This window comes from Gekko japonicus, unplaced genomic scaffold, assembly GCF_001447785.1.
Source record: "Gekko japonicus isolate JY-2015 unplaced genomic scaffold, Gekko_japonicus_V1.1 scaffold1924, whole genome shotgun sequence".
In the NCBI taxonomy this organism is placed as follows: domain Eukaryota; kingdom Metazoa; phylum Chordata; class Lepidosauria; order Squamata; family Gekkonidae; genus Gekko; species Gekko japonicus.
Genome location: NW_015175419.1, coordinates 142,836 through 158,534, shown reverse-complemented (window position 1 = coordinate 158,534; position 15,699 = coordinate 142,836). Strand labels below are relative to the sequence as shown.

General features: G+C 42.0%; 1 protein-coding gene across 1 annotated transcript in view; it reads left to right on the top strand.

The window, feature by feature from the left end:
• Nucleotides 1-15,699, top strand: part of ACMSD (aminocarboxymuconate semialdehyde decarboxylase) — a 73,243-nt gene that overhangs the window by 34,327 nt on the left and 23,217 nt on the right. Inside the window, exons 5-7 of the mRNA XM_015425781.1 lie at nucleotides 3,778-4,014; nucleotides 9,627-9,720; nucleotides 11,990-12,085. Of these exons, the coding sequence (XP_015281267.1) occupies nucleotides 3,778-4,014; nucleotides 9,627-9,720; nucleotides 11,990-12,085 (427 nt within the window). The remainder of the gene's footprint in view (nucleotides 1-3,777; nucleotides 4,015-9,626; nucleotides 9,721-11,989; nucleotides 12,086-15,699) is intronic.

Here is a 15,699-nt window from a genome sequence, read left to right as displayed (position 1 = left end):
CATGAAATATGAGAAAACTAGGAGTAAGGCCTGTTGTGGGAAGAAATACAACAAGCTCTAGAAGGAAGTTCCAGATGAGTGTCCTGGCTGTGGCTGGTGGGGTGGCAGAGGGAAGGGGAAAATAGAGGGAGGCAAACTGTGTTTCTTTCCTTCTGCTTAGCTATAAGGCAGGGCTGTCTCAAGTAATTTTGCTGTCCCAAGTGGGTAGTATGGGAGGACAGCCTCATGGTAACAGGTATGGTTCCTGCCACCTCTGACTTATTTTTTTTGGGGGGAGGGGGGTGTTATGCAGTGCAGGTAAGGTAGAAAAGCACCTACTCCTGTGCCATGTTTTCTGGGTTCCAAGGGTCTGGAAAGTAGTTCCATAGTCAATTACATGGTTGCCAAATCTGGGTTGGGAAATACCTGTAGATTTGAGGGGCAGAGCCTGGGGAGGGCAGGGTTTGAGGTGCAGAGGGACCTCAGCAGGGTATAATGCCATAGAGACCACTGCCCAAAGCAGCCATTGTCTCCAGGAGAACTGATCTTGGTCATCTGGACATCAGTTGTAATAGCTGGAGATCTCCAGGTGCCACCTGGAGGTTGGCTTATGTTAATTTGGGGCTACGCAGTGGCAGCTAAGGTAGAAAAGCACCTCCTCCTATGCCATGTTTTCTGGGTTCCAAGGGTCTGGAAAGTGGTTCCATAGCCAATTACACGGTTGCCAACTCTGGGTTGGGAAATACCTGTAGATTTGAGGGGTAGAGCCTGGGGAGGGCAGGGTTTGGGGTGTGGAGGGACCTCAGCAGGGTATAATGCCGTAGAGTCCACTGCCCAAAGTAGCCATTGTCTCCAGGAGAACTGATCTTGGTCATCTGAACATCAGTTGTAATAGCTGGGAAATTTTCTGTTGGGGAAATGATGTGCTGTGGCTGGGGAACATGGTGATTTCTGGGAGATCTCCAGGCCCCACAGGGAGACTGGCAACTCCAGTGACGATTTAAGGGAAGATTGAGTTATGCATTTTACCTCAGGACACGTTCAGTGACTCCCAACAGCAACAGCAAACTGTTTAGAATGTTAGAGGCAAAGGCCAATCAGGCTGCATATGCAAATGACCTCTGTGTTCCGACTGGCTATGAGGGGAGAGAAACAGCAAACGGTTTAGAATGTTGGAGGCAGGACTCAGGCAACGCAGCCAGTGGATAGGACAGCTTCTGAGTGACACATCAGGGAGCCTACTGTTTTGGGAGCGTGTGGAATGTTCAGCAACGCGCCACCACCAAAAGGCAATTATTATATAGAGAGATGGTCAGATACATACCCCAAGGCACTAAACTGCATAGCTAACCTAACAAGGAAAGGTTTAGCCTATGGCTTGACATTTTTTAGAAGAAAAAGAGTTGGATTTATACCCTGCCCTTCACTCAGAGTCTCAGAGCAGCTTACAACCTCCTTCCCTTCCTCTCCCCGCAAGAGACGCCTTGTAAGGTAGGTGGGGCTGAGAGAACTCTGAGAGAACTGCTCTTGAGAGAACAGCACTGAGAGAACTGTGACTGACCCAAGGTCACTCAACTGGCTGCATGTGGAGAAGTGGGGAATCAAACCCGGTTCTCCAGATTAGAGTCCACCTCTCTTAACCAGTACACCAAACTGGCTTAAGCTTCCAGGAATAATATTGCCTTTTTAAATGTTCTAGTGCTTCCAGTAATAGTGTCTTCTATTCTGAGAACATTCTGCACAGTAAACCAGGGTATAAATGGTTTCCCTTGTGAGGAAATTTTATAAAAAGTAAAAGAAAGAGTCAACATTGTTATTAACTGTTAAGATGACACCCTATGCCTGCTTGGATATATGAATGAAACTTAAATGCACATATAAAGACAGAACGACAACCTAAGATTAAATCTCTCTCTGCTAGATAAATCAGCTTTGCAAATCTTGCATAATTTTTACAAAGGTGAACATTTTTGAAAGGACAACAGTTTGGTAAATTTGCAATGCTTTGAAGTGGCAGGAGGATAAGGAAAGCCGTATGATTTATGATTAGTTAAGTTGCCAATATGACCATGGAAACGTCTTCGGACAACACTGGCTCTTTGGCTTTGAAACGGAGATGAGCACCACAACCCTAGAGTTGGACTCAACTGGCTTTCGAGCAAGGGAACCTTTACCTTTAAGTTGCCAATTACATGTTGAGAAATTCTTGGAAATTTGGAGGTGGAGCCTGGGGAGGGCAGGGTTTGGGAGTGGAAGGGAACTCAGCAGGATTCAATACCATAGAGTCTACCCTCTGAAGCAGCCATTTTCTCTGTAATCTGGAAACTAGTAATTCTGGGAGATATCAAGGCACCACCTGGAGGTTCGCAGCATTACAACTAGTCCATAGATTTATTAATGCTATATTACCCCTTTCTAGGTGGAGTATTTCATATTTCATTCTGAAGTATAATTAACTAGTTAACATACCTTAGGAGAGAAAACCAGCATCAAAGCCTATAATTCAAGGTACACTTACCTGGGAGAGGAAATTACTTTGGAGTATACATGCATGGGATTGGTCTGCACAACTCTGAAGGGTATTATAGAGGGCTATAGCAGTGCAATCCTGTCAATTCAGAAGGGTGTAACTCTGTTTAGGACTGCACTTGAACAGGTCTATCCATTCCCAACAGTTACCTCTTGGTAATTGTGCTGCATTCGTTCTACTGTCTTCTGAGAGGCAGTCAAGTCAGTAAGAGAAGGGAATAGGTGCCATGCATTCATAATTTTTATGAGCAGGGGTCATTTTGTAGAAAAAGAGCTAGGGGAACTCATTAGCATAACTCATTAGCATATTCCACACCCATGACATCAGGGGCCCAGCGGTGGACCTGCAAGGCCAGCGGGAGTGCGAGGAAGCCCGGCCAAGGCCCTCCCGGGCCCCAGGCAGGCATGGGTGGGGAGAGGCGGGGAGGAAGCAACTTACGCACCCTCTTCTCCTGCCTCCTCCTGGCTGAATGAGGGCCAGAAGTGGGGCGGCCGGAAGCGGGGGGCGGGGCTTCGTCATGTGCCCCGCCCCCCTGCACCTCACCCGGGGGAACTGCGTTCCCCCGCGTTCCCCCCCGAAATGACCTCTGTTTATGAGCTTTTCATATTTCAGGAGCTTCATCAATAATAACTTGAAAACATTGATTTGGATAAAACAGTCATACTTCTGTGAAGTCACACTTCTATTTCTTAACAAACTTCAATCAGGTCTAACTTGAGAATTATATAACTGTGCAAAAGGAGGAAGCAAAGACCAATGAATGATATATTAAACCCCCCCCCAAAAAAGACCCAGTATTCTTCTCACTATAAGTATATTTGGTAGAAATATTTTGCATATTGGTATGCCTTTGTTAAGCATCTCATTCTGAAAACTAGAATATAAATAAATTTAATGGCCATAATTAAATATAAATAAGCCCCTCCTAATTTGGTCCTGTTGACAGAGAAAACAACAAGACTGTTGACAGTTTTCCCAATTAAAAGACAGAAACCCGAACAGGGAGAAATGGGCAAATGAAAACAGAGGGACCTGTAATTGTTTTAGAGGCCTCAAGTCCTAAGAATATGAAAGACTTCCAAGTAACAAGGTTTCAGAGGGTCTGGGCCTTTCTGTTAAACATGTTGGTTTATCTTGGCTACAAGGCCATTTTGTTGTTTACTTAACCAGAGTGACAATGCCAGTTTTCTCTACGGGCGTTTTTTAACTTGTGATTCTTTCCAAATTCAGAACCAGATTTTAATGTAGTCTTCTAATCGTTCTTACAGGCCAAACCACAAGACACCCAAGATCTCTGCCAATTATTAAATAATGACTTGGCTGCGACAGTAAAGAAGTACCCAAAGAGGTTCATTGGCCTAGGTACTCTCCCCATGCAAGCTCCAGACCTGGCTGTGAAAGAAATGCATCGCTGTGTGAAGGAGCTTGGATTTCCTGGTGTGCAGATAGGTTCTCATATCAACAATTGGGACTTGAATGTCCCAGAACTCTTTCCAGTCTATGCTGTAAGTAGGTATTCACTCATTTTAATAAAGTGCATCAGAGGATGTAGTAGTTCTCCATGACAATAACAGCGCTGTAGGCCACAGATATTGTCAAAATGATGAAAGACGCATCTTTTACTGAGAAAAAAAAATGAAGAATTTAGGACACAGAACTTAAACAGAGGTGGAAATTGTCTTAATTATGTTGGGCCTGAACAGCATGGGTCTTTAGGAATTACAACTAGTGCTCTTAATTGAGCCTAGAAGACAACAGGACTCGATACCAATGCTGGTAGACTGAAATTATTTTCCTGATACCCCACTTCCACCAGGATGCAAGCTAGGGTTGCTAGCCACACCACCACCACCAATCATTTGGACAGCGGGGGACTTACCAGGAGTAAAAGGAAGGCTCAGGCCAGATCACCAGTGATGTCACTTCCAGCATGCACAGGCAGTGATGTCATCATGCAGGCAACATCCAGGCAACTTCTAGCACATGACTTCTACCATAGAGTTTTTGCCCAAAGACCAGAGCATCCCTGAGACATCACAGTGTGATGATATCACTTCCTCTTGCAATGTAGCTTGGACCTCCCACCCTCTCCTGGTAAGTCCCCCCCCCATCGCACACTGGTTGCCAGGAGGAACTTGGCAACCCTAATGCAAGCAATGGCATTTTCATTTTCTGTGACATCCTTATGCATTACTATTGTTATAATTAATATAATTACATATAGTTATAATTATTGTTATCATTATTGTTATAATTTGTATAATATTAAAATAATATTAACAGCCTACCCAAAATGTTAAAAGAAGTTCCTGTCCTAAGGCTTGCAAGCTGTCACAATAGGACTCCAGAGGGTAGGAGCCAGAGAAGCCATAAAGGGAGATTTTTTTAAAAAATGCTGAAGTCAAGTTCAGTGACTAGTGGGTAGCAGATGCCAGCCCTCAGGAGAGCACTTCCATCAATAGCAAACACTTCTGGACCTGGGAGCTGATGATGGCCCATATGGCCAGCCTGGGGCTTTCATGAGTCACTGCTCACTTCACTTCTGCCCCTTCACTGCCACATATTTTGTTAGTCTTTAAGGTGCTACTGTACACTTGCTCTTTTCCCATGGAGTACTGGTCACGCAAGGCGGTCATCTGGCCTGATCTCTCTTGCATGGCCATAAGTCTCCTGCCTTCTCACCAGTTTGCAGAGACATTCTCAGCCCCCACCACTCGCTGTGAGCAGAGAAATGGAGTGGCTCAGAGCCCTGAGTCTACCTAACACCTTAGCAGAAGAGAGGAGTTCACAATCAGGAGGGTATAAAATGTAGGTCCTCAGCCAAGGCACCCAGTAGTTAAGCCCCACCACTTGGTGTGAGCAGATAGATGGGTGACTTAGAGCCCTGAGTCCACCTAAGACCCAAACCCTAGCAGGAGAGAGGTGTTCACAATCAGGAATAAATAAATGTGCTCTGCTTCTAACAAGTTCCCTATCTCTCGAACTGCTAGCAGCCAACAGATGAGTGGTTGCAGAGCTGAGCTGGGGGTATATATAGCATTCTGATCCTATAGAACAGAATGGGAACTCGGTTATTGGCAGCCAGCAGTATCTGTTAAGCTTTGGAGGGCCCCTACTGGTGTTTCCAAGGCTGGAGAATTCCGCCTCCCTGTTACTTTGAAGTTTGAAACATTTTAATTGAGCGGAGACAATCTGCCTGGAAATGTATCCATTTATGAACTGCCATGAACTGCCACAAACTGCTCAAAAGTTCATGCTGGTTGCCCTGCCACAAACTTTGCTTTGTGAACCATGAACCAGCCAGAATTCATCACAAACTTTAGTTCATGAGCTGGTTCGTGCCCATCCTTACTAGGGAGGCCCAACTGTTGTTTGTTTTGGATGCTGCTGCACATAATCTGCTTTCCCCTTCTTTAAATCTGCACACATTGGGAGTCCCTAATGGCTTCAATCCAGTGGGTGGCCATAGCTCTGTCAGGAAGAGACAGAAGGTGTGGTGGAGCAGGGGCTGCCACATCCTTCCTATCTACTTGCAGAATGCAAACCATTTCAAATGTACTGTTGAGGGGACAAAATATCATTGATGCTGGACTGCAAATATTTTTGTTTACAGATACAAGTTATGTTCCTTATGGCTGTAACTGTATCTTACAATGGTCTCTGCATACAGAACTTTAGCTCTACATATCTATGTAAGGTTAGTCAGTTGATCAGTTATATTATCTCTGAACAGCAACCATTGTTATAAGCATAAATAAACCAGGAAAAGTATTAGGATTCCAGTTCAGCAAGTTGGATAAATATACCTCTGGTAGCTCACTGAAATCATATCCTAAGGACCTTACAGACAATTGAATCACTCAGTTTTACAATCAAAGTTAGGATGCATACCTACTGGTGCTCAGTGGAGCCTTGCTAGTGGAATGAAAATGAAGAGCAAATAAATACAAATAGCCCACATGACTAGCTTAAGGTTAGAAGCAACTGTTTGAGTGGATGGCCAAAGGGCAAACATCTGCCTCCCTACATCTGCCCCACTGCTCTCCCTCTGCTTACTGCTGCCCCTGTTTCTCTTGATGCCATCTCAGCATCCAAAATCCGAAGAACAATTAAGTAAGAGAATCTTGTGAGAAACTGGACATGGAAATCTGAAAATTCCTTTACAGCCACTCCTATTTCTAAAGAATAACCCATTTTTACACTGAACATAGCTTGCCGCTGTGGAAATGGGAATTGCTGTGGACCATCTCCTACTCTTCACTGAAACACCACTGGAAAGAATAACTCTAAATGGTAGCAAAAAGGAAAGTAAAGCAGTGAACGTAAAATGCATTTTTTTTCATTTAAATTATTTTATTTTGCCAATAACAAAGATACATTAACATAAAAGTGCATCTCAGTACAACTTAAGAACTAAGTCAAAATTATTGTAAAACTTAACATTTCAACAGAAAGATCTTCTATAATACATAAGGTCATTGTTCTGAAGATTTAGAGAATTAAAGATTACGTATACTGTCTTTTCCCAACAAAATTTTCATAGAAATGTTTCACAACGTTAACCATTTATGATAATGTGAATTTGCAGGAAGTATATCATGTGTAGTGAAATATGAAAATATTGGAAACCAGGTTGATTTGAATTTAGAATTGGATGTCTGAGATGTTTGTGCTCTATGTATTTTATCTGTGATTTTTGCCATCACAAATTGTTCCCACAATTTTTCATGCCAAGCGGATAACGTTGGTGGCAATGGGGATTTCAAACATGAAGCTATTGTTAGGTGAGCTGATCCAAGGAGTAAAGAGATTATTTCCTTATTTCTATCGTCTGTGATGGTATCCCAGTGGTTTAATAATAGAATTTCAGGTTTGAAATTAAGATTATGCGAGGTTATATCGTTGATCTGTTTTCGAACCTCCTCCCAAAATTTGCCAAGTCTCGGACACTCCCACCAACAATGTAGATAAGTGCCGATCTGCCCACATCCTTTCCAACATTGTGGATCGTTACTTGCGTCTATTTTCTGAAATTGACGAGGGGTTATGTACCACCTAGAGTAAAATTTGAAAAATTGTAGTCGAATATTGAAATTGTTAGAGCTATTGGCTGGAGAAGACCAAATAGTATCCCAATCTGCATCATTCCATTGTACCATCAAGTCCTCTTCCCAGCGATGTTGATATTTGAGTTTTAGATGGCTTCCCTCCAAGATAATTGTATTATATAATTTAGGCAAAGTGCCTTTCGGAGAATTGGGGTAAAGTTTAATTATTTTTTTCATGTTCGTTAGCTCTCTTTGAAATGTACCCAGTTCTGTGAGGTGATCAATGAGGTTTTTTAACTGCAAATATTGAAACCATGGAGCTTGTTTTACCAATTTCTGATCAAAGTATTGCTTGTCTCGTATTGTTCCCTTATCTACTAAGTCATGGGGACGTCTAAAATCTGCATCCCTCCAGTCTTCAAAAGTATGTGGGATTAGACCTGGCTGAAACCAGCTTTGACCCGTAAATGTGGACATCTGGGAGATCCCTTGGGAGAGGAGTTTCTTATTCTTATCCCATGTTCTGATTGCTGTTGCTAGTAAAAAAAATGTATTTGATTGATCTTGGTCTTAAATTGCTTTTAATCCAGACAATTTCTTGAAGATCGTAAGAAGCTGTGTGTACAAGTTCGATATGTCTCCAGTGCTGTTGATCATTCTTGTATTGCATTTGGATTAGTTGAGATAATATTGCAGCTTGATTATAAGCTTGTAACAAAGGAAAATCTAGGCCTCCTAGTTTTGTGGGTCTATGCAATATATTACTATTTATTCTCGATTTTTCCCCTCCCACAAGAAGCTTGTCAAGGACTTTTGCCAGGTTTGTAGATCTTTTTTAGTGATGAAAATCCGCAGCGTTCGAAATAGAAAGAGAAATTTTGGGAATATAAAACTTTTAATTAAATGCAGTCTATCTGGTAAGGTCAGCTTAAGAGAATTCCAGTTATTGAAATCAGCCTTATTTCTTAGATGTAGAGCATTGTAAGTAGATTTGGACAAGTCTTTTAAGTTGATCGGTTTTATGACACCTGGAGCTGCAGTGGCTCAAGTGGTTAAGACGCTGAACTGCAGGCTGTGGAAGGTCCGTAGTTCAGCAGTTCAAGACCTGGGTGCCGCATGACGGAGTGAGCTCCCATCTCTAGTTCCAGCTCCTGCCAACCTAGCAGTTCAAAGGGAAGAAATTGCAAGTAGATAAATAGGTACCACTTCGGTGGGAAGGTAACAGCATTCGGTGCGCCTTGGTGTTTAGTCATGCCAGCCACATGACCATGGAAACGTCTTCGGACAGCGCTGGCTCTTCAGCTTTGAAACGGAGATGAGCACCGCAACCCTAGAGTCAGATTCGACTGGCTTTCGAGCAAGGGAACCTTTAAAGTAAAGGTTTGGTAAAAAATCTGAGCAACATCTGAATCTGCACTATGAGAGACAAAATGGATGGTTAACCATAAACTGAAAGACTTGGAATTGGGCAATTTCCACTTGTCATCTCATGTAACTTTACCTGAGCAGGCCAAATTAAGGATCACTTAAAAGAGTATAGTTGCAATCACACCAGATAATGTAACTGGAACTGAATTAGAGAACAGATAATCTCTGCTTTAGCATGAAAAAGATGGAGAAAACCCTGAAAATATATTGAAAGCTAATTGACAAAGAATGTATAGGAAGTGTTCTTTTTCCTGTAAAATGTTTGCGTGTCCATGTAGTAATGACACCCACATATATAAATACGTATATTTATATTTATTTACCTTATGATCACTTTATATACTGTCCCTAAGAGCTTACCCATGCCAAACTTATATGTAGATGATTATCTGCAGTAGACCCTCCTGAATACTTAACTGCTCATTTAAGTCATGTTGCTGCCAGGACAAGAAGCATGTTATATATATAAACCAGCATTCCCTTACAATATAACTATTACTCTTATAACGATTTATTCTGAAAGATTTGTATAAACAAAGGCTTTTGTGGGGTTTTTTAAATGTGCAGCTCTAATAGATGGGAATATCATATATTTTCTAATCCATTTAACTTTTTGTTTAATTCTCTCTGATCGATTTAAGGCTGCTGAGCAATTAAACTGCTGCATCTTTGTGCATCCTTGGGACATGCAGACAGATGGAAGGATGTCTAAATATTGGCTTCCCTGGCTTGTAGGTCAGTAGTTACAATGCTTAATCTACATTTCTTAATTTAGTAGCAGTAGTGCATCCTGCAGAGGCCTGACTGGAAATGTATTACTGCCCAAGAAAGATTAAACAGCTATTCTGAAAAACAGTCACAGTCACTCATACAGAGGCAGTAGTTATTTCTGTCCTGATGTACAGGTAAAATTGCTAACCACTGGGAACAGATTTGAATATCTTCAAGCTGCTCAATTATTCTAAATTCCATAATTCTGTTAAAGTGGCTTTAGTCACTGAGTAAGTCTCACTTTGTGTAAGCAAGTCTCACTCTGTGTAAACATTCATACAACTGGCCAAAATATGCCTGCTATAGCATAGCTTGGAATACACCTGGTTTTCACAAAGTCTTGCATAGTCTTCAGTTTTAAGGTGCTTGTATGTTTGCCGTTTAAAACTGAAGGAACATCATTAAATCACTCCGTTTTTACAGAGAATTAAGGCATACCATTGACTATCAGTTCCTTGCCAGTGTTTGTAATTTTTCCCCTTTCCTATGCAATTGCTGTACTAGCCGTCCACATGTGAAGTGTCAAAGCACCATTAAGACTTTCCAAGATAAATGTCCCTTTAGTTTTTCTTCTTTGTTTCTATGGTTTCAAAACAGCTTCTGTTTCTCTGTACTTATTTAATTACTTCCTGTTCACTCCAAGTGCCAGTGTCCTAGACTTCCAGAATGGAATCTGAAATAACTTCCACTCCCTGGTGGTTGGGGGAAGGCTTTAATTGCTACTTTTCCCTTTGCCATAAAATATGCTAATTAATGTTCTTATTTTTACTATCATAATTATGCAGTTATGAACATTTTTTAAAAAAGATGAGTGATCACTTTGCATCCAGAAGAAAACAATAATTAAAATTCTGACAAAGAGAGTGATGGCTGTTTTGAAGGCTTGATGGACATCACTTTCTTCCATGGGTGTTGTGAACTAATATGATAATTTGATTAAGTTCTTCATGTAAGCGAAGGCAGATGCTTCAAGGCTTGATAAGAAGATCCAGGCTCACAGGTTTGTCAGGAAAAATAGGTTGGTTTGAGCAGAAAGCATTCATATCAAGGGAAAAAATACTGAAAACTCAGATTTACCAACACATTCGTTGTGCATACTCAGTAGCAATAAATTTAGGAGATGACTGCTGTAACCATGGGAACCTGAGAATTCCAACAATGGTAAATGTAAGCACACTGAGACTTTAGCCTTATGAGCCTGTATTTTTTTTTTTAAAAAAAGCACAATAGTTAAGAGAGATCAGTAGAGTAAATGGAAACAGTACAATTAATGTACATGGCTTGATCCAGGTTTGAGTTATAAAATTCAACATCTCTGGAAATCCTAGGAACTGGATTGACTTAGACTAAGAAAACGGTTATAACATCTCAGCAGCTGCGGAAATGCTGATGGGTTGGTTTGGCTCAGCCGAAAGGATAGAGCCTAACTAAATAGGTAGTTGGCAGACCTGTGAATTACAGTGCAGATTGCTGTTGATTTTTTACAAGGCAGGGGAAGCATTGATTAAAACACATTAGTGGCAGGCAGGAGGAAATTTTCTACTCATGCTTGCCCCCTGAACTATCTTTTCTAGTCATTTTCTTTCAGTAGAACTCAAAGAAGGTAGTTACACACACACACACACACACACACACACACTAAGAGAAAAATCTTTGAGGAGACAGTTTAATTTAGCACCTTTTCCTGCCTGTCACTTTTGCATTCTAAATCACCCACTCCACCCCATACCTGCTTTCTAGGAATTCTAGCAACACACATCCTGCTCACTGCTTTGCCATTGTCATGTCAACAAATGGGATGAGTGTGGGAGGGGCTGTAAAGTTAATCAGTGAGGGTAACGAGATCAGTCGCAGTAACATGCATCTTCCAGGATTTCTCAAAGATGGCAGAGGGGTGGATCCACTGGTAGAGTTCATGGAAGGAGCTGACAGGGAATATCTTTCCTTGCCTTCCCCTTCTTTGAGCAAGCCTGCTGTTTCTTCTAAAACTCCTCTCTGAAGATAAGAAAAGCATAGCAAGCAAAATGAACCACAATGTAAGGAGGGCTGCACCACTGAGGGGGAATCTAGTAGAATCAACTCTTTGTCCTTATTCTGCTTGCAGCTTGTATCCTGTAGATCATGTTATTTTTCAATTAAATCATAGACTGATGAAAAACATAACTGGAAAACCTTTTACATATAGCAGTATTGTAGAAATAATATTGTATATAAAAATATTTCTTGTTTCTAGGCATGCCTTCTGAAACCACCATTGCCATTTGCTCTATGATTATGGGTGGGATTTTTGAATTTTTCCCCAGACTGAGAGTTTGCTTTGCCCATGGTGGTAAGTATCCTAGAATTGCATAGCTAGAAGGAATTCCAAGTCTTCCCCAAAGCACAATACTGTATGCAGCCTACTCCTGTAAATTAACAGTGCAATCATAAACAGACCCAGGTGTAGGGACATCTGTCTATATATATGCAGGGGTCGTTTCGTAGAAAAAGAGCTAGGGGAACTCATTAGCATAACTCATTAGCATATGCTAACTTACCCTTCTCCTGCCTCCTCCTGGCTGAATGAGGGTCGGAAGCGGGGCGGCCGGAAGCAGGGGTCGGGGCTCCATCATGTGCCCCGCCCCCCGTACCTCACCCGGGGGAACTGCGATCCCTTGCAATCCCCCCCGAATCGACCTCTGTATATATGAGGTGTTAACTTCCATTTCAATGTATCTGAAGAAGTGTGCATGCACATGAAAGCTCATACTTTGAATAAAGCATTGTTGGTATTAAAGGTGCCACTGGACTCTAACTGTGTTCAATCATTACATTAGGGGTGTTCAATCCCCCCCCCCCGTTTTTTTCCAGTCCAGGTCTATTGAACTGTGGGGGAAAGGGGTTTCCTGAAAGATCCCAGATCCCAATACTGGTGCAGTATTCGGATCTGGGATTTTCCAGAAATCCCAATTTTTTGGGGGGTGCAATAGACTCAAGAAGAAAAGGGGGGTCTTTCCTGACCCCTAAATAATTTTAGCCTTCTATATTAAAGGAAGCATTAGAAGAACAAGAGTGAGGTGTTTAAATGATGAGTCAACAACACAACAAACCTTTATTGGCATAACAACAGCATCAGCCTTAGGTACAGAGGTGGTAGGCACACAAAACAGTTAATTCACTACCCCTTATGCCGAAAAAGAACTTCTCCTCCTATACGCTCTGTAAAGGAAGTTTGCCACCTCTTCAATGGTATCAGCTGGGTTTGAGGCTAGAAGGTTCATTATCTTACTTTCCTCAGATTTGCCTTCCAGGTTTTGCAGTATAGGGCCAAAGTGATAAGCGCGCAAATCCTGGTAAAATCTACGTCAGAAGTACATGGTCCATTCCTTCAATCTCCTTTAGCCCACAGGGACATAACCTATCCAGGAATGGTATTTTTTAAAATTTGCCATATAACACAGCTGAGGGGAGCCCATTAAAATGGGCCAGCGTGAATACCCTTCTAATATAGGGATCAATCAGACAAGAAAAATATTCTGGCAGCGGCCCATTAAGAAAAAATTTTCCCTGACAGAGGGGAATTTCACATTACCCTTTTAAAACCATTATTGTACCGTCATGGACTAAACTGGTACAGGGACGGCCGTTTCACACAGCCTTTCCCTTCTGGTAAGGAGCCGTCTCTGAAGCAGTTTGTCATTTCAAACCGCCATTTTCTTTTCCCGCCATTTCCCCCCTGTGCACACAATCCCCCTGACAGGGTCTTTTTTTAAAATTCTATTAGGAGCACTATGGTGCTGAATCAGGACTACAAATCAGCGCCATAGCGACCCCATTGAGATGCCTGGACTCCATTTAGATACACTGACGTTCGCTACTGCTGTCCCCTGGAAACAAGGAGCTCACTGGATACAGAATTCAAGTGTGTGGGGGGGGGGGCTGGACAGTTTTGAAACCCAGGTAGCAGACTATTCTGGTGCTTTTTAATTAATCAAAGCCCAATCTAGTGAAGCCCCTCCTCCTCCTCCTTTTTCATGCTGTGCTGGTACATTTGTGCTTATTGCTGTTTTCAGTGATTTAATCTTTAAACAGACATGATAGATACAATGTCTGCCCTGAAATTACCTTTTAAAATCCATGCTGAGATGCAGTAGCAAATGTCAGTGTATTTAAGTGGAGTCCGGGGATCTCAATGGGGTTGCTATGGTGCTGATTTGTAGTCCTGCTGCAGCGCCATAGCGCTCCCAATAGAACATTTAAAAAAAAGGACGATTGCGCGTGGGGAGAAAAAAAGGCGCGAAAAGAACTGTCATCACAGGAAGCACTACGGGGGCATTTTACACAGCACCCCATAGCACTTCAGAAGTGGTAGAAGGAATTAAAGACCGGCTGGAAGCAGTTTGTAGTAAAAACACTTCAGCCACGCTTCCCAAACGGGACAGAAGCATTTCTGTATGAAACGGTAAATATATTCCACCAGGGAACCATTACTAAAACGGATCTGTCTGAAATGACAAACAGAAACCATTAGTTAACAGTTCCTGAAATGGAATATATAGGCTGTCTGAAATTCCTCATAGTGTGTATTGATAGGAAATTGGAAATTGCCAATTCAAAAGAAGCTGTCAAGGTGTAGTTCCCTTAAAGCTGGAGAGAGAAAGAATATTCAGCAGAAGTACAGAATGTCAGAGAGGAACATGGAAAAGCTGAACACAGCTTTTTAGACATCACAGTATCATTGCAGCAGAATCCTAAGCAGCCCACAGATTCCAAGTAAGGTATTATTTTAAAATGCTATATGTAATAATAACCTATTTCATTTGTTAAAGCCACAATTGAATGTTTAGCTTCTCACTTCTGGTCAGCATGTGAGAAAAATGATGAAATGTCATTATAACAACTGTTTGCTCTGCTTTGCTTTCAGAACAATTTTATAAGTAAATTCTTTTCTTCTTTAAATATAAGAACTGGAGTATAGTGGAAGCATGTTATGGATTTATCATGGGTTGGGGGAAGGGTCCTTTGTGAGGTAGCTACTCTTTTTTTCTGCACCTCATATTATAATGATAATCTCAATTAGGACAGGAATTTGTTGTCCCAGTTTTACTGATGGCATTAGACACACATTTAAACACATGCTGTTGATTTCCCCCCCCCCCCCCACCTCAGACTCTTGTTGCTCTGAGATGAAAAATAATTCAGCAAGTAGAAGCTCTGACTAGGGAATATTTCAGTGTTGTACACAACATGTGAGGGCTGTGAAGAGCAGCAAAAACATGAAAAGTGTGCGCATTAAGGGGAGGGGTTAACATTTTGGAGTCCCCTAACATTCCCTTACTCACACTGAATATATGCAGTTCCCGCAAATTACTGCATCACTAACAAACCATTTAACACAGTATTTTGCCAACTCTGTTATAATTGGGATCATTTTTAATATAAATAACATATCCTCCGGTATATATAATTCTATTTTGGTCATGGACTCCCCTGAACATTCCAACACGCTCCAAAATCAGTTCGCTCCCTGATCTGTCATTCAGAGGGTCTCCCTATCCACTGGCTGCTTTGCCTGAGTCCAGCCTCCAACATTCTAAACAGTTGGCTGTTCCTCTCCCCCCCACAGCCAGTCAGAACACAGAGGTCGTTTGCATATGCGGCCTCACTGGCCTTTCCCTCTGACATTCTAAACAGTTTGCTGTTGATGTTCTGAGGTAAAATAAATTTCCCCTTAGTGTCTGTTGGGGGAAACCATGGTTGCAAATCTCCAGGTGAGGGCTGAAGATCACTCAGAATTACAACTGCTTTCCAGATGGCAGAGATCAGTTCCACTGGAGAAAATGGTGGACTCTGTGTCCTCTGTGGCCCCTGTATGACAGCCAATGTGACGTAGCAGTCAGGGCTTCAGCTATTAAAACTGATGTCCAGATGACCCAGATCAGTTCTCTTGGAGACAATGGCTGC